The sequence below is a fragment of the Tilletiaria anomala genome (genome assembly GCF_000711695.1).
Source record: "Tilletiaria anomala UBC 951 chromosome Unknown K437scaffold_77, whole genome shotgun sequence".
In the NCBI taxonomy this organism is placed as follows: Eukaryota; Fungi; Basidiomycota; class Exobasidiomycetes; order Georgefischeriales; family Tilletiariaceae; genus Tilletiaria; species Tilletiaria anomala.
In genome coordinates this window covers 15,197-36,611 of record NW_013546945.1, presented here as the reverse complement: position 1 = coordinate 36,611, position 21,415 = coordinate 15,197, and the positions used below count along the sequence as shown (strand labels likewise).

Genomic DNA, 21,415 nt, shown 5'->3' with positions numbered 1-21,415 from the left:
ATACGTGCTCGCGCGTTGTGCGCTCATGGTGATGTGATGGTCTACTGCTGCCTGGTATGGGCCCGCTTCCGTCCCTCTTATTAGCTTCTTTAAGTGTCACATCCGCAGCAGTTGTTGTATGTCATGTTCCCATCGTGGTCTCCCTTCGCTTCTGGCTCCAAACCAAGTAAAACGGCAGCGAGGGCTTATGGGGCAGTTCTTGGACTATTAGTGCTCGCTGAATGTATAGGTTAGGCGCACATGGGAATAGACAGATGCACCACAATCCATAGATTCAAGAAAGGCTGTGCGCTTGGATGCTGCAATGCATACATTGTGTTCAGTAGAAGTCGTGCCCAGTGGTGTGAGAGCTAATGAAGTTGTCGGGGTCTACACAGAAAGAGGCGCAGCAGAAAGTGTCAGCAAAAGAGGCAAGGTGGACGCTAATGGTTGGCGATTCATTTGGTTAACGCACCGTACTTCTTCTTGATCTGCAATATAAAATAGGCACGACGCAGACACATTAAACTTGTAAGCTCAACATGGTCGATCCCCAAAGACTCATGAAACGCACCTGTCGAAGAAGTTCGATGCCGCCATACGTCAAGAACGGCTTCTGCTCGAGCCGGGCGTAGTTGGCATACAGCGGCAGCTTGCGCTGGCTTTTGGGCACCGCCTGCGCCGCCTGCGGCGTCAGGCCAAATAGCTTCGTATCCATCAGAGCGCCAATGGCGGGTATGGAACCTTCTGCATAGCAAACCCAGAGATAACCATCGCCGCCTGAGACTCCCATCGCGTTGCCGCCGTTTGCTTGCGATGCGGCGAGGCCCGTCTTGGTGATGACTGAGAAGCTGAGGGTGTTCTGCAGGTACGCCCCTGATGTCTGGACCGAGCTGGCAGGTCGAGCAACGGGTGGTAATGTCAGCTGCATTGCGTTCAGAGGTAATGCTAGCGCACCCACTATTCCTCCCATGCATTGTAGATTGCAAGCAGCTGGTCCTTGTTAATGAGGTCCGTCACCGAGGAGTACAACGCATTGTTGAAGCCAGAAAAGACAAATTGCTGGTTGGTGAGCGCTTTGTTGAGGAAGTCCGGATATGGCTGCACCTTGCGGTCATCGTAGAGCGTGTTGATGATGTTGAAATCCTTGAAGCACTCTCCTGGGTCGGTTCCATCAAAGAAGAACTCGAAGATGTTAAGGCGGGTGATGAGCGACTCAACAAAAAAGTCAGTGATGGCGGGTAAGACGAACCCCTTCTTGCACTTGTCTGCACCACCGTTGATCCAGTTGGCATAGGCGCCGAGCACGTCCAGCATCTTGTCGGTCGGGAAGATCACGGAACCGCCGTAGGTGGTCGTGCCAGGTAGCGTGCGCGAGTGTACGGCGGTGATGATACCGAACGAGTTCATGCCGACCTTGGCTGCCCACCACAGGTCACTGTATTGGTTATCCTGTGTGGCAATGATAAACGTACCATCCGCAAGGACAATCTCGAACGCGTGTGTGGTGTCACTCGCAAAGCCGACTTGGCCCGAGTACCACGAGATGCCGCCGCCAAAGCTGAGGCCGGGTCCGACGGCGCCGAGGCGACCACCGACAACTTGTGCGCCGTACTGCGCCATTGTCGTAGCGAGCTCGCCCCAGCTCTGACCTGGTTCCCAGCGTGCGATCCCAGTGCTTGCGTCGTAGCTGACCGCCTTCATCTTAGACATGTCGATCAAGATCCCCGTGGTGCTGCTGAAGCCGAGAGCTGTCGTAAAGTTGTAGCCTGTCGAGTGGCCCACAGCCTTGATGGCGTATGTGACGTCGTACTCTCTCAGCAACTTCATGATTGTCACCACATCCTGGCTGCTCGTTGGGTACGTGACGCACGCCGGGCGGTTGCCGGCTTGACGAGCATTGTAGTAATGCGTCGTGGACTGAATGCACTCGGGGGTGGTACAGACGCGGCCGACGTAGTCGTTGTTCGGCAGAGCGGTGTGAATGGCCGAGCAGGCAGAGTCCAGCGTTTTGCTGGTGTTATAATTGGGCGTGATGTCTTGAAGCAGCTGCCCAAGGTCGATTGGTGGAGGCTGCGTCTGTAGCGCCTGGCTTACTTGGACCGGGTCATTGGGGTTGGTGCCATTGTCAAGCTGCAGTCCCTTGTTGTTGATACTGATACCTAGGACGGTCGGTGCAAAGTGGATGACAGGGTGGAGTATGTTCTCGACTGTGTCGCTAATCAGGTCGCGGCGGCTGGCGGCACCAGCAGTTCGCTGCGGCGATGGCGCACGGCTCCGGACGAAGCTAGCTGCTGTAAACGTGGAAAGGAGCGTGAAGATGAGCAGAAGGTGCGAAAGCGAAGAACGCGAGAGCAGCAAGTGGCCGGCTCGCATCTTGACGAGCGGAGTTCTATTGTGGATAGTTGAGTCCAGGCAGATTCTATCGAGTCATGAAGCCAGGAGGGTGCTCGTTGGATTCACCGTGCGGCATGCACTTTCGAACATGAAGCAGAGACGGGCAGGGCGAAGGGGCGAGTACGTGAAGGGTAGGGGAGGGTGATCGGAGGACGGTGGGCTTGGGTTGCCGAAACGGAAAGGTTTATATATTCGAATGTCATATCAGTTGCGGGGGATCTACGAGCTATAATGGATAAGCCTCCTGAGAGATGATCCGCGGTTCCTGTTGCGGCAGGTTCAAGCGGAACGAAAAGTCGAACTAATCTGTCAAGCATCGGAACCAGCATTAGTTGGAAATTGATAAAAGAATGTTAAATTCATTTAAACGGAATTAGTCAGTATTATTGGACTCCAAAAACGACTGGAAATTTGGACGCATAGTCGATAATCTTCGGAAAGCAAAAGTCACTCCAAAAGTCACGATAAATTGGTTCTTGATAGCCTTTTGCACAACCAATCGCGCCAGGAATTGCCTGAAAAAAATAAACGGATCTTGCCAAAAAGCGCCTCGCAACAACCCTACTTTCATTGCGCTCATTTCAACCTTACGTACTTTTGCACTTTTTCCGGCGAGAGACAAGACTGTAATCCTCGAGTCGAGCTTCCTCATCCACCCCCAGGCTTTTGTCGAGCAACCCTTGTATGCTTGTGGATAACGAGCAATGTCATTTTGGCTAATACACATGGTCTCAGGGCATATGAATACTTGCCACTGACTGGGATTTGGAGTACATAAGCGGCTGATTGTGCAGGTTCGCGCGGAAGAAGATCCGCCACGGTTGCATTTGTTCGACGGAGAGCAGCGGACTTCCTCTCTTTTGGGAAGAGCCGCCCACAGGCCGGTTGGCGTGCGCTTCTTCAGATATGGGGATCATCTATCTGACGTCCTACGTCAAAAAGATCTATCGCAGCATATCCGACCAGCTGACATTTCCAGCCATCAACGATGAAGTACCACACGCCGCAACGCCTGCGGCAACAGGAGGTAATGGCCCACAACCTGCGGTTACAGCAGAAGCAGCTAAAGGAACAAGCGGCAAGCGGCCCACAGTATTAGTGATCGACGCGTGGGCTTGGATCTTCTACCACTTTCTCCACTACTTTGTCGATCTCACACGCGGCGGTGAATATGCGCGATGGCACGCCCATGTCCGTCGGTATTGCACGGTGTTGAAGTGAGTCATCGCGGCCTCAGGTTGTATGGTGGGACGAAAGCACTGACGCAATGCCTCGTTGGTTTAATCGCAGGAGATGCAATTTGAAGCCCGTCTTTGTCTTCGATGGACCCCTGCCACCGACCAAGCTCGATGCAGTCCTGGCCCGACGAGAGCATCAATTCCGATCCAATTCGCTGTTCATGCGCCTCTCCCCAAACAGTCGGACCTCACCATCCGTTCAAGCGCAAGCTGGCTACATCCCCCCTTTGCTCTCCTATGTCCTCATCCAAGCTCTCCGGGAGGAAGGCGTTGAGCTCGTCTTTTCCGAGTCAGAGGCAGACTCGCTCGTGGCAGAAGAGGCGGAGCGCAGAGGCGGCTACGCCGTCAGCAATGACAGCGACATGTACGTCCTCTGCTCGAGGGGTGAGGGTTGCGGGTACGTGCCTTTAGCGAGCTTCGAGTATCTGGTACAAGAACCAGTGTCAAATTCGGGAGGTGATCTCAGCGCGGAGCCTGCTGCCTCCAATTGGCAACAAGGGAGCGATGACGGATTCGAAGTCGTAGGAAGGAAGGGGAAGGCAACAGCCAGGCGACTACCGGCAACGAATACATCAAATACATCCGGAGAAGCCTCAGCTCCCTCAGCTGTTGCAGAGGTGTACACGCTCGATGTCTTAGCGGATCAAACTGCAGTTGTCGGCGAAGATGCTACAGGCGACGACACCGCTGCCGCCGCAAGGCCAATCCTGAGTGCGGTTCGCTTCTCCGTACATTCGCCAACCAAACTTGCTGCCCACTTGGGCATACCTGCCACCTTTCTTCCGCTGCTAGCAGCGTTCGTCGGTAACGATCACACTGTACCAGAGTACACATTACTTCTGGAACAGCGATTGCCGCATAACTGCGACCGAATACAGGCAGTGGCAAGCCTGATCAAGACAGAGTGGCAGAAATTGGGGCGTTCCGGGGGCTCAAGACAGCCTGCGTCGCCAGAAGTTTCCCGGGGTTCAAAAACACCAACTCGGAGAGTGGGCCTAGGCAGATTGGCCGGCCCGGCCTTTTCCACGCTTAGCTCGGGTCGCGCCGCATCGGAGGATGGTAGGAGCGATGGAGGGAGGACAGCGCCATCTTCTGGGACCGCTACACCCACGCGACAATTTGCAAACGATGCCGCGGCGCGGCGCGCACTATCAGCCACGTCGAGCAGCACCCCTTCCGGCCGGCTCGGCGACCACTTCACAGCGGCTGAAGTTAGCACGGCTCTGGCCATCGACCCTGTACGTGGTCTCGTAACGTGCGTGCTGGACCAGATCCTCGCTTTGCGCAGCCTTCCTGCCTCTCAGTTCGGCAAGAGCGCTGCTGCCGCTCAATCAGTTGAGCGATATACAGCTTCTGGCGAGCGGGAGAGGCTCATCGCAGGGCTCCTCGATAGTGTTGCGGTCTATTCGCTCTTGACGCACCATGCGGCTCCACATCTAAATGAGCCCGCTGCCGAATTCTTTGTTTCTCAGCCATCCATCGACGTGCTGCCCACCAAGCCGCTCAACGCTTCCTGGTGGAACATGCGTCCAAACCTGCGCGCTCTCGCAGCGTACCAGGAGGCGTATAGGCAAGGCCACTTCAATCATCAGCTCGTCGATATCCTAACGCAGCGCATCTGCATCCCTCTCTCCTTTGCAGAAGACCCTGACGCCCCCAGTGTGCATGTTGGTGTTGCGCGGCAGCTAAGGCGGTGGGTGTGCGCAGTGCTCTTTGGCGCATGGGGCATGAGCTGGGCCAGACGAGAAATTGAGGAGCCCGTGCTGCAAGACGAGGAATACGGCTCGCAGTCAGAGACAGAAGCTGAGACGCACGCATCGCCACAACGTGTGCGATGGATCGGAGGGGGTGACTACGCCAGCGAAGAAGACCCTGATGAGCTCATCAGCGTGGGTACACCAACTTCTTTCGATACCGATGAGGAGGGGCCCCTTTCGCGCATGATGCGAGATGAGGCGGACGAAGCAGCTGGTGATGGTCATGAAAACAATGAGGACGCTGGTTCTGAAGGATCTGTCGCCGAGTTGCAGCGGCAAGCCGACCAAGAAGCTGCAGCGCATATCAAGCCAGCGCCCATCGTCACCGAGTGGGTCCGCTCAGGGGAAAGGCGCAAGGGTGACCCCGTTGTCATATCGTCTTTGTCGGAAATGCTTTCATCTTCGCGCAGCCACCTACCTCCGTCCTTGCTGGATCTGCTCGGGCAATACGAGGCGCACGAGGCATCGCTCGAGGAGGCTTCGAGATCGGCTTCTGCAACTGCACACAACTCAATGCCCGGCTCTCCAAGCCTGCCGCAATCCCCACTTCCGCCGTTCGAAAATCGAATCTTGCAGACGGACGCCGATCCGCTACCGGAAGCGCCGCCCCTTTTGCGGCTCGAAACACGCAAAGATATTCTCTTCTGTGCATTTGGCGCACAGACGCCAACGTTCAATCAGCTGCAGACCTCTCTGCAGATGGTTGCAGCTGCCCTGCGCTTCCTCGTTGCGCACGAAGCCGAGCGTTTGGGCGAAAGCAGCAAGCGATTCAACTGGACTGCAGAGGAAATTCGCGCTGCAGTATTGGCGAGCTTGTGGGCCATACGCGGCACCTTGCCGCCTGACGTCTGTGCCAAGATTGAGAAACGTGCAGAAGCTGCACTGCATGCAGCCTCTGCATTGCGGGCTGCGCCAACCACGCGCCACATTCACCTGACAAACAGCATACAAGCGGTATACGAGGCCGCTGAACTGCTCGTGCAATCGCTCCTGTTGACGGACGCGCTACCGATATCGTATGTCACCGCTTTCGAGCCGCCGCTGCTGCAGGCATACCTATTTGCGCAAGGTACTCAAAGTGGGGCAGGTGCTGGCGCCGGGGAGGCAGCCCTTATCACTCTTCCGGCGGTGACGCGTGAAGAAAAGCTCGTGTGCCAGGTCATTATGGAAGGGGTAGAAGAGCAGCTGGGAATCGACCTTGCAACTGCGCGCGCCGAGAAAAAGCGCGCTAAAAAGCAGGCACGGGCGGCTGGCGCCAGTGCTGGAGCTGCCGCTGCAGGGGGAAACAAGCCTGTGCGACCGACAGCCGCAATTGCAGCACGCCCCGGCATCAATCCTTTTGCATTACTTGGAGAATAGATAAATATACGCACATAGTCGAGTAGGATTCGAGCACAGTACTGAGATTTGTGCAGGTGCTTTTCTGAATTAACTCGGCCGCATTTGCTTGAGACACGTGATACTAGATTCAAGCAGAAAAATCTTCACGGTAAAGAAAACGACGAATGAATGTCCGTTTGAAGGTTACACGACCCGGGTGGAGAAGATATCACGCCTCTAAGCCCGCAGCGGCCACGTAACTCATTAGTGGCGGCTCAGCTTTGGCGGCTGCGCTACCTGGGAAGAGAACGTCCGTTCCCAGGCTGATGAGGAAGTCGAGTGTCGGCTTGGCAGCCTCGAAATTCAGATCGGTGTTGGCAAAGTTGATGCACTGCGCTGTGTTAAATTTGCTGGGGGATGCTTGGTCGCTCGGGCTCAGTTTCGCAGCGTACGAGATAGGGAATGAAGCGCAGTCAATAGGTATATCAGGGTGGTCTGTAATGTGCAGCGATCCATACAAGTTAGCATTTACTGTAGAAATTGTACGCTGACAGGTAGCCGCAAGCTGGTGAACGAGTCAGAAACTTGCGGGATGACGATCTAGTCGGTTCCTGTAGAGACGGCAGTGATGGGAACGATGAAGAAGATGAAGAGGTGCTCTTGCGCCTTGATGATGTAGTTGGACGATGCGCGCTGCTGCAGTAAAGACGCCGAGCAGCCTTCCAAGGCGGACAGCCCGTTCCCGACGATGCACCTTACTCCAGGGAGCACGATGGACCCGTCGAAGTAGGATACCAAGCCGTTGTGTTGCGCAGGATAGAAGCTGGTCAGGGCAACAGATTACCCAGCATTGTGATATGGTGCAAGGACTCGCATAATGCCGCGGATTAGCCTCGTTGCGCTCAGCCAAAAGGTGGTAGCCCATAGGGTGTTGAGACAACCGCCCCGCAAATGTCCGATAATCTTGACTTTGGTTCATGGCTCTTGAGCGCGAGTTTTTGTTGATGGCACACAAGATGTATTCGGGATTGACCTGCGCAACGCCGAGCATGCTTTGGGGGAGGTCGACGGTCCAGACGTCAAAGCCATTCGTGGACCCTCCGTTGGCCCCTGGGAAAGGCATTGGCGGCAGCAGGTCCCCATAAGAACCACTCTACCAGCTGGAGGCATTAAGAGCTGTACCGTGCGCAACGAGGACGACTTTGCTCGTCCCATCAGGGGTGCGGGTGCTTTAGATCGCGGAGTCCACGAACGACCGCGATACTGTGAACGGCGCGTCCTTGGTAGGCAGGGAGGCGTCGCGGCACACCGACGGTGGACTCTCGAGAAGGGGAGACGGTGAAGACGGTCCTCCGAGTGCACAACACGCTCTAGCAAGCGCAAGCAAGATGGGCAAGGGCCACAGGGAGCACATGCCGTGTAGCGGGGGCCAGGGTTCGGAGCAACCCGAGGGGTGGGGGTCGCAAAAGGGGAGATTCGATGCTGTGCAGGGAGAGAGGTTTCCGAGTCATCGGCGATGGATCCAGGGTTGAGGAGGAGGAGATTAAGTCGCAGGTGCAAGGTGTTAGCCGGTAGGGAGCAGGTCTGAAGGATGGGAGGAGCGGAGAGCAGACAATCCATGCCACTTCTATGGAGGGACATCGACCCGAAGCAACGATCGGATCAGCATTCGATCACGTTCCCCAAATTCTCCACTGGCTGATGTCGGGCATTTTTCCACCAGTGTCCTTCGTGACAAGCCGAGGCTTCATTGCTCGTTCCAACTCTTGTCAGCTCACCCGGAGCAAGCAAGCCAAAGCCATGGAAAGCGATGCGAGGTTGAGCGAAAACACCCGGACCGCTGCTCGCATGGAGAGAGATAGGCTCTTTCACACTTTTCCATGATCTCGCATTGCTTGACGGCGATTGGCTTCAGGAACACGGGAGTTAGGGAAGAAAAGTCTCAGACGTTTCGCTTGCAATGTTGAAAACTGTTAAAATTCTTAAAAGCGCGTGGGATGCGGTGCCGCCATGACACATCCACACCTTCAATATCTTCACGACCGACTCATGGCAGATAGCAGCTCATTGAGGGTGACAAGTAGGTACAGAAAAGCGGAACCCTAATCGAGCCTGGCCGGCTTTCAAAGGCCTGCCTTTCGACCGCGGTGTTTCCGCAGCAGACTTGAAAGATCTGCCTGCCCTCGGTGGTTCCGAGGGGCACAATTCCCAGGATACCCGTCAATGTGGTTACGACGTTATTACAACCGGGCTGCAAGAGCATGGTCGGTAAAGGAAGTTGAAAGGACGAGGAAGGAATCGTAAAAATGAGGCAGAGTTGATGAAGTGCGTCGCGAAACATAGCGGAGATGGGTGGGGGTTGCAAGGGTTCACATTGCCTTTCCCCGCAAAAGGGTCGTTGAAATGTATCCCAACAGAAACGGGTGGGTCGCACATCGGCATAGGGTATTGAAAAGGCTTTGAGGTTACGATGATATATGATGTGAGATTTTCGGAGTACTGAAAATACACTGGCGAACCTGTGCCCTAGGCACAGCCAGATGGCCTATCGGCGGTAACAACGAGAGGCAGGAGGGAAGAGCGTACAAGGAAATAGTCCGTGACTTGTGGAATGGTGACTGCGAGAATGTCGATGCCGAGTCCCGATCGTGCTATTCTGTCGTGTAGTGTCTATTGTATCTTGAAGGCGATTTCTTGCATGTATGTATCATGGTGGCGGGAAAGCATGCGAGTGCCGGAGCCGTCGTGTTCTATTGGCGAATCAAGCCGAGCTGACGCAGGCAGACAATCGTTCGAAAGTGCAGTTCCGGTCCTAGCTTGCGGCACCTTCTTCTTTGCTAGCTGCAGGCTGCTGTTCCTAGCGTTTGTAGTCTTTGTTGACGTCGGGCAGCAGCAAGCTCGGGTGAAAAGGTATAAAGATCTGAGCGCGAGAAAGTAAGGCCAGGAGTTGGGGCGCCTCAGAATGCATCCGGATCGAAGCTCCAATCCGCACTTGATACTCACAGCAACTGAAAAGAAAATGGCTAGACCGTCTAAGATCGTGAAGAACGTTTCGTTCGACGCAAGGAACCCAGACCAGCCTTGGGCCTAGATGAAAAGAATTGTAGAAACAAAAAGTAAGCTCAGATGGTCTACGGAAAGGAACCGCATGCGCGTCTGTCTGATTCACCATTTCGACCAGACGGTAAATGCAACGCATCAGAATCATCACCGTGCTGAAAGTGGATGCGAGGCTGAGCAGCAAGACACTCTTTGACCAGCGTCCGTACGACAAGAATTCCTGTGGCTCCTGCTCCTTCTGCTTGCGTAGTTTGTCGGAGTGAGGCGCTAACTTTGACGAAGGTATCGTTGATGCGGATAGATCGAGAGGCTGTGCCTCAGCAATTTGCCTCTCCTTTTTGTATTGAATGTAGTGCCGAAGATGGAAGTCGGCGAATAGCAACTCGAACGGCGCAGTGACTGCCACCTGAATAACGACACCTGCCAGCGTAATCTGACTACCAATTTGGAGCGCATGTTCTGTGTTTGCCGTTGCCGATAGTCCTCCGCCGACCGCTTGAATGATGAGCGAGAGGATGTCGCCCGAGACAAATAAGGTAAAGTATGTCCGCTTCTTCAGGCGCGCAAAGTCATGTCCGACGACATCCATGATGCGCTCGAGCGTGACGTAGTTGACGGCGCTGATGAAGACGGGCGAAAGGATGAGGCAGACTAGCTGCGCAATGTAGGCGTCTACGTCGAACGGATGCAGCGATGACTGAATTCGTGAGGCCCAGCCGGCAATTTCACCCGCTGAGCAGACCGCAGCAAGCAGCATAAAGCCACCGCGCTTCCATCTCCAACCAGACAGGGTGATGTGCGTAAGGAAAAGCAGAGCGTGACACGCAGTAAACGCGACCCCGAGCCAGAGGGCTAGGAAGATAGGACATCGCGGTGCGTTAGCAACTTCACCGGTAGTGCCAGCGCTGTGGGGCCGAGGCAACGACTTACCAGGTACATATTTGTAAGGAACATGGTCGAGGCTGCACTGTTGATCAGGACGAGGATCAACCCCCTGGCAAGATTCGACGTCTTGGAAGACCGACATTGTGATGAAAGGAAGTGAACGCTTCGGACTAGAAGAGAAGGATGAGAGAAGGTTGGTCCCTTGGTCTTGAGGTATGCAATGCAAGTGTCGGGGGGTTGCAACAATTGTGCTGGATGGGTGTAGCTCTATATCTCTTCGCCTGGAACTTTGGGCAAGATGTTGCCAATGAAAGCCGAGCCGATCAGCGATGGACGTGCGGCACATCCAATTGGCGAGGCGATGAGTCTTTGCTGACCAAGAGAGAGGTATTCTATGTGTACAAAAATACAATTATATATATATATATATGCGCTCTACACCTACTACAACATATCCAATCAGTACGTCAAGGTGTACAGGGTAATGGCAATCGAAGGAAGGGGATTGAGCAATGTAATGCGAGTGCAATGCCGCAGGTCGCGAGCACAAGCTCACAAGACTTGCGCACGTATCTACGATCCTACAACCTCCGAGCCAGAACAACGAAAGGCCGATCAGCGAACCCCGGGGGACCAAGCGAACACGGGAGGCTGTGCCGAAGCTGCGCTGCCCTGGACCAAGCGCCCATCGGCCCGGCGGAATTGTTTGAATACCGATGACCGAGGCACCGAGACAATACCAAACGTGAGGGTACTAGTATGTATGTAACGCGAAATACTGGTTGATGTTTGTTCGTTCGTACTCATGACGGCATGTTCCATTCGTTAACAACAAATCCCCCCCTTTCGTCATGGTCATCGTCACTGTTAGTAGTGGTTTCCCAAGGACCCGCTCCTCCTGTTCGTCACGCGGGCTGCCTATTGCGTTGTTGCATGCTCTCGCGGTGCTGGACTCTTCGCAATGGTGCCATTGAGGTACTATAAGGCGATTCCATGGGGCCACCACGGACAACTGTGTCTTTCCAATGCATGTAATCCAGAGAAAGGTACAAATACAAAGAGAAGTGGGCTGAGGAAGATTCAATTGGGAGGAAGCGGTGCCACTGCGAGGACTAGCTTTTGAAGTATCCACTTCCGCTATCTTGCTTTCGTGAGGCTCAGTTGTCACAAACCTACTGCTTGAACAAGCTTCGCCAGGGCCCCTGTTAGCAGTAGCCATTGTGAGGACATCTGGAAGGACAGCACTGGCGAATGGCATCACGGACCGTTAGTCGAACACGCTTCCATCTAGGCACATCGCACAAAGCTCAGCGGGAAAGTCGGGCTGGTCAACAGCGTCTTGTTGATCATCGCCGCGTACATCAACTGTACAGCAGGGTGTGCGATGATCATGATGAAGTGGTCCCTGACCTGGAGTGGGCACACGCTCTGGATGCTCGAAATTTGTGCACCCTGAACCGTGCTCGACTCCGCTGCCAGCTGCGCGACTTCATCTTCGATCACGTAGAAGCTGAAGTGGGTACGTGTGCGGTATCTCCCGTCTTTTGCGATGAGGCGATCATGTGCGAGTTGCCGGACTGTTGGAAAGGCGTCGGAGAGGCAGACGTTCCCGTCGCATAATTTGACGTGATGGTGTTCAACACTAGGGAATGTGGAAGTCCCATGGAGATCAGGTAAGTTGTACCTGTTAAGAAATGAAAGAGCAAGATCAGCAGCTTGAGCTACGAACATGTCTTTGACTACTCGTCAGCCTTCTTCCAGCTCCTCACACAGCGAAAATTACTAGAGAATGAGTCGAAGGTAACCAGTCTGATGGGATTGAAAGGTAGGAAAGCGATCGAACCGATCGTCAATATGTCTTACCTTTTAGGAGCTCCACCTCTGGGCACCTGTATTTTAGTAAGATGCAGCGGATGCTTACCCAGAGCCCCTTGCGTATCCAGAGCGCCTTGACTATGCGCGAATATGCTGACCTTGCCTATACTGGGCCTTTCTGCCAAGGACTGGATAGCCATATCCTTGGCTGAAACCTGAATGTCTGTCATACCTGTACAGGGTAAGAAGAGCGGGCACAAAAGCATCGGGACGCGTTTGACACCGAAGACGCGTGGACAATGGAAGGGCCCAGGACTTGCAACCTCTTCTCCTGCAGCGACCCTGCGACAGTTCTGTAAGGCAGATCAACTCAGCAGACGATCGAGACCCGGCTTCAGTTTCGGCACGACTGTCCCCTACAGACCAGCGCCCCAGCTCTCAGAGCCGGCGGTGCCCGTGCCATGGAGGGCGAGAATGATGACCCTACCCGCTTTAGACGGGCCAGCTCTTCAGAACATGTGATAGCGTTTTGCAATTGGAACGTTGAAGCCGTGTACGCAGGGTCAAAGGTCTATTGTGGCGCAGCGAGGGTGGCAGTAGCGCCAAAGAGGGGGGAGTGGGTGAGTGCGCACGCTTGGCTGGCAATCGTTCGCGATGGTTGCGAGGAAATGTCCAAGCGTTCAGATGAAATAGCGATCATGTAAACAGGTGTATGCAGGGAGCTCGATCAGGGATGGAGTGATGCAGGCTGATAGGGGAGCAGGTGGCAGGATGTCAACCGCAATAGAGGAGGAAAGATGTAGCAAGGAATACATAGCTGGATGAGACACCGAAAATATATACATATACGAACCCCTCACGTCCAGCCTTCGCCCCAAGATGACGAGAGCCGTTCCTGCCCCCGTACCTGGTATGTATTTATATAGGCAGCATGCCCGTAGCTGGTTCGTGAATTCATGGGTTACTAAAGTGGTACAGACGGCTACATATGCGGAAAGGCGGCAGCAATGTTGAATGTCAGAGAAAAAAGAAGGGGGGGGGGGTCAATGATGACAAAGCATATTAGCCTTGTCGAGAATTGCTTAAGCCAGAGTTGAAAAGCCTTTTGGGTTTGTGGCAACACGCTAAAAACCCGGATTTTATCGGATAAAACTAGGGCTAAATCTTGAAGGTCAAGCAACACTAACCGGATATTGCTTGACTCCTAGTTTGTTGTCATCAGCTTTGGCATTCCTACAAAGATGGTGGTGGATGTACCAACGAGAAATTCAAGATGATGTCCGATTCTAATGGAGTTGTGGGAGGCAAGGACTCCTTGTAAATCTGTAAATCCTGTCTCCTAACAGTAAACGCTCACCATCGCCAATAGTGGGTACTTGATCAAGCGCGACAGGCTGGCTGGGTAACCTGAAGTCACCTTCAGTTTTCGACAACTTCTGATCTCGACGAGATATTTTATAGCATCCTTGGAGGTCGTTTCAAGCTCATTCTACGACCTACAAGCCGATTGTACTCTTAAAACCCTGGAGCTCCGAGACTTTCCCTCCAGTTCAAAACACGCCATTAAGATTCCCACCTAAAGTCCCATTACATCTTCCGTTAACGTCTGTAAAAAGTTGTTCAACCCGGCCCTGGATCCGCCGTCTGGCGGAGATTCTAAAGGAACTCATTCTTTGCGAGCTTCCCTTCTGGTTGGATTTTCGATAGCAAGCCAGCCACAGAGATTTGAGGATCACGCCACTTTCCAGGATAATTTTCTGGAAGGCTCACAGCGCCAGGACGACTGATGCACAAGTCATCCAAGTACTTCGCTCAATAGAAACCTCATCAGGGCAGATCGGTAGGCGTCTGAGGATATGACAGAGAAGTCGGGAAGGGGTAAGGAGCTTCTGTAGGTCGAAGGCGCTTCTGTACAATCTAGCACGGCTTGCACCCGATTTGTGTGGCGTATGCACAGTTTCTAACATGAAGCCTTCAGGGCTCGCAGTGGATAGCACTGTCGTAAATGTCGGCTGAGGGATCCTCCCACATGAGCGTGACGCAAGGCTGCGCGTGTTTACTTGGTGTGGTAGACTTTGAGCTTGCCAGGAGAATCTTAAGGCACAAAGTTCGGGACGAGCAAATGTTAGCATGTCTGTACAGTTGCATAAGCTCATCTATCGTGCCTCCCGACCCACAGTTATAGTTTCTGAGCAAGTCAAGCGATGAGAGGGAAGCGGAGAGGAGCGAAGGTCAGAAAATTGCAGCCTTACCCAGTCCCTTCCACTTTGTAAGTTCGGTACTGGACTCACGCAGCGTACGACTTTGGTGGAATACGAGCAGACTTTGGTTCCTGTACAAAGAAGTCCCAGCCTGATATTCAATGAGTAGGGGGAGGAAGCATGAGTTCGGATATCAGCGTGACTGTCGATCGTGGGTCGGCATGGAAGCCGGCCATCGACAGGCCGGGAATTTGTGGGCACGCACCTTGCTTCTCGCAGAAGTGAATCGCATCCTCTTTGGTGCGGAATTTGAGGGAAGTTCCTTGCATGTAGTCACCACTGTGCGGGAATTAGGAAGGCGGAGAGCAGGATATCAACGCTTGCGGACGGAGACAAATAATTGATCCACAATCGACTTACGATGAGGCCCAGCCCATGAGAGGATTCTCCCAGCTAGTGAAGGATCAAGTTTGAAGTAAGTTTCTCCATCCTGAACACAATCCAGGCTGCGGTATCAGCACACGCACCGAGCTGATCCCTGCAGAATGTCCCAGTCGATGCGCCAGAAGCTGGTGCCAGCCTTGCCAGACGAGTTGGCAGTCTTTGCTGGCTTGAAGATTCGCACGGGTCGCTGCGTCAGTTCGTCTGAGGGATATAAATGACCACGGACACACGAAGTCAGCCGGGGGAAGACATTCGATTCAGCGCTCGTGGAGCACATCAAAAGGCGTCATGGACCGGGGCAGCCTTGACTCACGTGGAGCATCGGAAACGATCTCGGCTTGATGTGCGAGCTCTTGCCTTTCCTTCTGTTCAGCTGCAAGGTTCCGACCCGCTGGGCCTGTCACGCTGACGCTGGCGTTGATGGAAGAGGATGCTTCGGCGACAAAAGCCGAGACGCTGACACCGCGCGAGGCCGTCATCACCGTCGGGCGTAGCAGGCTGCTTCGTGCCAGCAGGCTCTTAGATTGACGAAGCATGGCCATGGTGCTGTATGCCTTGGACAGATTCCAAGACTTTCGTGTCGAAGACTAACCCACAGCCTGTGGTACGCTGCCGATTGAAGCAAGAAAGTGAAATGAGAGCTGAACATGGTTAACTGGATAGTGATGGAGAGGCGGAAAGCGAAAGCACTTCACACGCGCCGCGGTTCCACGGCACCGCAGCAGCCAATAAGCCTTCGCTGCCAACGCCAGCCTGTTCAACGTGGTGCATGTGTGTTACTACGTCAAATGCATTCAAAACTCTTTGGGCCAATGCAATGAACCCAAGTCGCGTTCCGGAGCTTCAGTCACCGCAGCACAGGTCCAGATCTCTGCTTGGGGGAGAGCAGAGCCAGCGGTAGGTGCTCAAATTTTTGCAGCAAGATGGCCGGGACGCCGGCTCCCCGCGTAGGCACTTCGAACGTCGCAACCGATGGCGCTGGTGGTGGCACTAGCGGCAGGGAAGCTGCGGATGGCAGAGGGCGGAGGCTCTTCAATCCACGAGGCAGCTTTATCAAAGAGAGTGCGTAGTATGGCGTCTGAGCGGTACCACGGCAAAATAGTGCGTGGACTGATGAGCGGCACAGCCTGCTTTCAGTCAATCAAATGATGTATGCCTTTGGAGATGTCCGCAACCCAAATCCAGCAGCAGCCGCCATACTCGAAGAGATGACCATCGACTTTCTCATCGATCTCTGCATGCGAGCTCGTCCATCGCCTCTCGCAGTGCCTCAGGTGGATCAATCATATCCTCCTGTGGGCAGGCTCAAAGTCAAAGTCGACGATTTCAAGCACGCCCTGCGCAAGGACCCTAAGAAGCTGAATAGGTTGGAAGAGCTACTCTACATGGACACACAGATCAAGCAGACCAAGAAGACACTTGACGTCGACCAATTCGCCAAGGACGAAGCCGAGCAGCAGCAGCGCCTCTTCGCCGAGGCTGCAGCTCAGTCAAGCATGGCTGAGCCGCAGAAGGAAAGCGAGACAAATGCTCTTGCCGACGAGTCGGAAGAAAGTCAGCGGACAGCGAAGCGTCGCAAATCTACGGCTGAAACAGCGGGAAAGGGCTCGAAGAAAGGCAAAGGGAAAGAAAGGGAGAGCGGTAGGGGCCGCAGTGGTAGCCCGACTGCCATGGAAGAATAAGTAAAAAAGCCCCAAGAGCGTCGCATCTCATAGATCGGACTGTAGCATACATTTCTGTAGCATACCTCGTCAAGCGCATTCAATTGTCCAAAATCTGAGACAGGGCCTGCTGTCTTTCACTTTTCTGCAGACTATTTTCCTCGCACTCCCATTCGAGAACGCTACGAGCAACCTCGCGATGTCGCTCCTGTGCGAACATCATCTTTGTCAGTTGTTGAACGAATGTGCTCTTCTGCAAGGGGGCCTCCTTCCAAATTGCAGCAGAGATATGGTGGACTGCGATGGCGAACAGGAAGTCGTTCCGATTCTCCTTCACCTGGCCGGACAGGAGAGCAGCTGCATAGAGTTCCAACACGGTCACGTCCGTCTCGGCAGGCTCGCAGAAACGTTCAAATGGACTGGCGTTTCTCCTTTCAAGCTTGAGTGTCGGCAGGATATGTGCAAAATCATTCCAGAGGAGCCGGCGATAGTCCGAAGAATACCTCATAGCGAGAGGTTGGACGACCGCAAGCGCAAAGGTGGCATCGCCGAATGAGACGGCGTCATAGACACCAAGCAAGTCCGAGTAGAGTTGAAAGAACGGTAAGTCTGGCCCGAACACACGGGCCGTTGCGTTCTCAATGTCGTCACCTTCAGAAGTCTCTAAAGCGCTTGCCAGTGCACAAAGGTTCTTTAGCTGGGCAGATACTTCGGGATCTCGAAAGAGGTCCCTGCCTGTAAGAGCGCCAGTTGCTGCCCCACTCGATGCATCATTTCCCTCGAGCAGAAATACTTTGATGATACTGAGCCAAAGCTCTGCAGCGCTAGGAGCCCCATCAGCAACGTCCTCTTCAAAACTCTGGAGGCAACTGATGGCGAAGGAGAGAGTAGCCAAGACGACGTCCTTTTCGTTGTAGTCCCATTTTGCCGGCAGTGCGCCAGGACGGTTGAAGACCGCGCTGTTCCCACTGTGCATCAACTCGTCCAATGGAAGAAGAGGCCAATCTCGGCGAAGTGGAAGCCGGTTCCCTAGGCATCGCCAGAACTGTGCGCCGGTCGCTGGGTCGAAGTCTTCAGAAGCCTCTGCATCTTCTTGCACATGGTGGATCGGAAGATATCGTGCGTTGCTGCTATATGCTGTCGCGATCTCTGACGGATGCTCGATGCCTAGGATCAGTGAAGCAGGCAGCTCACTTTGATTTCGCAAGGCTTCCTTGAAAAAAGGTTGAATTATATCCTTTTGGGCAGATATTGAGAGCACCTGGTCGATTATTTGTCGCGCGACCGCCTCTTCATTCGGACAGAGTTTTGCCAACAGACGCAAACCGATGCTAGGCTTGGACCTATTGATCCGCGATTCCTCACGCACAAATCTTATGATGGAATGTCTTATTGCTGTAAAAATGCCTAGCTGCGAAGTTCTCCTTGCAAGCCAGGCGAGGGACTCCGCAGCTAGCGCTGAATCAGCTTCGATTTGACGACCTGAAGAGTCGAGGAGGCGTGTCAAACCAAAAGAAGCATCAAAGGCGCTGGCCGCGGTATCTGCCAAAGTCAACGCTGCAACACTATTGAAAATCTGATCGACACAGAGTTGATGTAGAACGACAAGTGCGGCCGACGAAGCTTGCTCCAATAGTTTTGCGATCTCGTCTTTGTCGGCACCTGACAGCGAGAACGTGAGTGACGCTTCTGGATGACGCCGAGCGCCGCGCAAAGCCGAAGCAAGATGCGAGGCCGCTGCGCTCACGGTCTGGGTGGCGCCGCGTGAAAGTGAGGATTGTCTTTTCGCATGGCGCAGCAGCACCAACAAGCTGAAGCGAGGCCAATCCTTCACCGTGTCCCAAACGATGTCGTGCCCTCCTGGTGTGCTGGCATGCGGGTCTGTAGCGCAGACAGTCCAGACGTGAAGCAGATTAAAGCAAGCTGCTTCCAAGCTATCTAACTGTGCGCCCTCAGATGATTGTTCGTTCGCGGTCTGCAGCATCGCCATGAGCCTTGACAACGTATTCCAGAGAAGCGCAGCAAGCCATGTTGCAAGGCCATAACGTCCGAGGCTGGCCAGAATTTGCAGCGAGAGTTGAAGGATGGAGTTGCCATGTTGGTTTGCGCTCGGCGGAAGCTCTGGCTGTATGTTAATGAAGCGGATCAGCGTTGAGATCAGCCTTTGATTTGAGGCCAAAACTTCGGCAGAGCGGCGGGACGCGCGAATCAATGCGTCCAAAGCTCTCAATCCCTCGAGCGAAGGGGCATCTGTCTGCGTTGAAGGTTGAGGCAAATGATCGGCGTCTTCAATCAGAGGCCAAGGTCGATCGATGTGGGAGATGATTCGTCCGATGAGATGCTTCTCCTGAAGCACGGCTTCCGACCCTTGCAAGCCGTATTCGCATAGCCACTTGATCACTTTAAAAGTCTGTTCCTGTGTGTTGCTGTCCTGGGGCGGCACTCGTCTGGACAGGCGCAAATCGCCAAGCAGTGCATCGAGCTTGCTGACGATACCAAGGCCAAGGAGTTCCTGTATCACTTCTGCTTCCTTTGAGATTTTGGCTTTCGCCTTGCATTCGACATTGCTGTTTGATTGTGCGGCGAGAGCGCAGGGCAGATACTCCAGCGAGCGCACGAGACATTCCAACACATGTTCTCGAATGTTGCGCGCAGCATCGCCAAGCATCCAGGCAGCCAGAATCGCTACTCGACTGTGTACTTCCTTGGTCACCAGCACGCGCCAGGCTGCATCCTGATTGGATGTCTTGCTCAGCTCGGCCTTGACCGGTAGTTCCAATTGGGGAGGGTGTCGCTCGAGTACTCTGGCAAGAACACAGAAGAACAAGCGCCTCTGAGCTGCCGCAGTACTGCGACACAGCTGCAAGATGCTGTCGATCGTAAGCGCTTCGCCTGCAGCTTCAGCAGAGGCAAGCCTCGACGAGCCAGGAAGCAGCTCCAAGCCATCGAGTGTAAAGCGTGGCTCCGAAGGAGAAGCGTTGGGGATGTTTGCGTGATGATGAGGGTGGCCATCATGGTGAGTCTGATCCTCGTTTGCTTGAGGTGCCGCCGAAACCTCTAGTGGTCGCGCACTCTCCGGCTGGCTTCGATACGCCCCTTCAATCGTCGAGGCAGTCTGAGTGGACCCTACCCTTGCGACAAGTGGTGCGAAAGACTGTCGTGATGCATCTTTTTCCATAAGGTCATTAGACGCAGCGCCTTGATCTACCGCCGCTTGATCCTTTCTTGACTTTCTCTCGCGAAAGCGCTCTAACAGCTCTTTGCCGAAGGTCTTCTCCAAGCTTTGCAACTCCATTTGCACTTCCTTGCCACTCATGCCCGCCACCTTTGCTGCATTCTCTTTAAAAAGGCTGCGAAGCATGTCTGCTTCTGCACCGCCAGGCACTTCCGCGGCCGAGGCTCTGACGCTTGTGTCAGCCGAGTCTGTTGACTTTAGAAATGGGGCGCGGGGCGAGGTTTGGGAAGAATCCATCGAATCTTTGAGCGCAGCGAGCATCGCCTCCGGGTCCACTCCACCCCCTGGATCTCGAGTCACGTCACGTTGGATCGGTGCTGTCAGCCGGGCTTCGACCTTGCTCGAGGGCTGCATAGCACAGTTCCCCTCTTGGTCGTGTTCTTTCCCTTTCGTCATCGCCATCGCCTTGGCCCTGCTTGCACCTGAAGAGTCCGCCATGAATGGACTGTTGGCATAACCCTGCTGCATGAACCTTTTTCTTCGAAAAGCACTCATTGGCTTTCCACTCTCATCGCGCCATACGTCGCCTGATTCCGCTCGCAATGAGTCTGGTACCTTAACAGACTTGAGTTTGGGGTTCTTCGAGTCAAGAGGGTAAGCCGGTGATCGCGACGCCGCGAACTTGGATTCTGGCAGAAACGGAGCACTTCTCTCCGTGACGAAGCCTATCAGGGATGGACTGGGGCCCGAACAGTTGGAAGGCGTGCTTTCTTGTGGCCCATTCTGATTTTCTGTCATCGGTGAGACTGAAATACAAATGTGTGATCGGAAGGCTTGTCAGAATGCCTCGAAAAGCCCTTCAAAGAGCCGCAATGCTTACCTTGCGCAAACTTTGACACGTTTTGTGCAGCTTTTGGGGTTGAGGAGAGCGCAGCGGTCTCCTTTCTGTGGTCCTTATCCCTGCTGCTTCCAACACGAGGAGGCTTGCCTCGAACAACATGAGCTGCGGGTCTCCATTCTATATCACTATCTTCTTCTTGTCCGGCCCCATTAAGGGCTGCTCTGCGCATCGCAGCGCGAAGGTACGGGTCACTTGAGCCATCGTCGTCCTGAGGATGACTTCCGCTATACTCGGCCTCGTCAGGCAAGTCGAACGAGGCGAGTTCCGACCAGCTGGGCCGAACCTTTTGACGGCTGATGCTGCCGTCGGTCCGGTTCAGGCTGGCCATATCTTCGATTGAACTTTTACAATGTACTCTGAAGAGTCTTCCTCTGCATGTTCAAGCGCCAGTACAATCTAAATGCATTTCTCTCCTGTAGCCACCAGCGATGACATCCATGACCATAGCGTTGTACTAGACAAAGACCGTTGCTCTGTCTGCCACCGTCGGGGGGGTGGAAAGACGCTCAACTTTCGAAAAGTTTTCCCGTTTCGCCCTCTATCTCTCTGCGAAACATTTTGTCCATGCGACACTGACAACTA

General features: G+C 54.1%; 8 protein-coding genes across 8 annotated transcripts; 2 read left to right on the top strand and 6 right to left on the bottom strand.

Annotated features, from left to right (window-relative positions):
- Positions 1-97: 97 nt before the first annotated feature.
- On the bottom strand, positions 98-2,548 carry K437DRAFT_249413 (FAD-binding domain-containing protein). The gene is made up of 4 exons (XM_013386349.1): positions 941-2,548; positions 554-872; positions 455-470; positions 98-369 (listed from the first exon to the last, which is right to left on the bottom strand). The coding sequence occupies exons 1-4, from the start codon at positions 2,353-2,355 to the stop codon at positions 320-322; spliced, it is 1,800 nt and encodes a 599-aa protein (XP_013241803.1). The 5' UTR covers positions 2,356-2,548; the 3' UTR covers positions 98-319.
- Positions 2,549-3,063: 515 nt separating this feature from the next.
- On the top strand, positions 3,064-6,856 carry K437DRAFT_258159 (uncharacterized protein). Its single transcript, XM_013386348.1, has 2 exons — positions 3,064-3,593; positions 3,667-6,856. The coding sequence occupies exons 1-2, from the start codon at positions 3,283-3,285 to the stop codon at positions 6,728-6,730; spliced, it is 3,375 nt and encodes a 1,124-aa protein (XP_013241802.1). The 5' UTR covers positions 3,064-3,282; the 3' UTR covers positions 6,731-6,856.
- A 435-nt stretch (positions 6,857-7,291) lies between these two features.
- On the bottom strand, positions 7,292-8,524 carry K437DRAFT_295535 (uncharacterized protein). Its single transcript, XM_013386347.1, has 3 exons — positions 8,001-8,524; positions 7,705-7,844; positions 7,292-7,514 (listed from the first exon to the last, which is right to left on the bottom strand). Exons 1-3 carry the CDS (start codon positions 8,330-8,332, stop codon positions 7,447-7,449), a joined length of 540 nt encoding a protein of 179 aa, XP_013241801.1. The 5' UTR covers positions 8,333-8,524; the 3' UTR covers positions 7,292-7,446.
- Positions 8,525-9,548: 1,024 nt separating this feature from the next.
- K437DRAFT_269609 (RTA1-domain-containing protein) lies at positions 9,549-10,778 on the bottom strand (the record flags this gene model as incomplete). The annotated part of the gene is made up of 4 exons (XM_013386346.1): positions 9,549-9,611; positions 9,695-9,778; positions 9,861-10,603; positions 10,682-10,778. 4 exons carry the CDS (start codon positions 10,776-10,778, stop codon positions 9,549-9,551), a joined length of 987 nt encoding a protein of 328 aa, XP_013241800.1.
- A 1,063-nt stretch (positions 10,779-11,841) lies between these two features.
- K437DRAFT_171117 (uncharacterized protein) lies at positions 11,842-12,991 on the bottom strand. Its single transcript, XM_013386345.1, has 4 exons — positions 12,939-12,991; positions 12,558-12,804; positions 12,406-12,445; positions 11,842-12,320 (listed from the first exon to the last, which is right to left on the bottom strand). The coding sequence occupies exons 2-4, from the start codon at positions 12,715-12,717 to the stop codon at positions 11,924-11,926; spliced, it is 597 nt and encodes a 198-aa protein (XP_013241799.1). The 5' UTR covers positions 12,718-12,804; positions 12,939-12,991; the 3' UTR covers positions 11,842-11,923.
- A 1,516-nt stretch (positions 12,992-14,507) lies between these two features.
- On the bottom strand, positions 14,508-15,638 carry K437DRAFT_226612 (uncharacterized protein; the record flags this gene model as incomplete). The annotated part of the gene is made up of 7 exons (XM_013386344.1): positions 14,508-14,545; positions 14,629-14,639; positions 14,743-14,803; positions 14,918-14,991; positions 15,073-15,105; positions 15,180-15,297; positions 15,410-15,638. The coding sequence occupies 7 exons, from the start codon at positions 15,636-15,638 to the stop codon at positions 14,508-14,510; spliced, it is 564 nt and encodes a 187-aa protein (XP_013241798.1).
- A 412-nt stretch (positions 15,639-16,050) lies between these two features.
- Positions 16,051-16,869, top strand: K437DRAFT_258152 (TFIID-18kDa-domain-containing protein). The gene has a single exon (XM_013386343.1). The coding sequence runs from the start codon at positions 16,245-16,247 to the stop codon at positions 16,776-16,778; it is 534 nt and encodes a 177-aa protein (XP_013241797.1). The 5' UTR covers positions 16,051-16,244; the 3' UTR covers positions 16,779-16,869.
- On the bottom strand, positions 16,818-21,221 carry K437DRAFT_171078 (uncharacterized protein). The gene is made up of 2 exons (XM_013386342.1): positions 20,813-21,221; positions 16,818-20,738 (listed from the first exon to the last, which is right to left on the bottom strand). Exons 1-2 carry the CDS (start codon positions 21,159-21,161, stop codon positions 16,858-16,860), a joined length of 4,230 nt encoding a protein of 1,409 aa, XP_013241796.1. The 5' UTR covers positions 21,162-21,221; the 3' UTR covers positions 16,818-16,857.
- Positions 21,222-21,415: the final 194 nt, after the last annotated feature.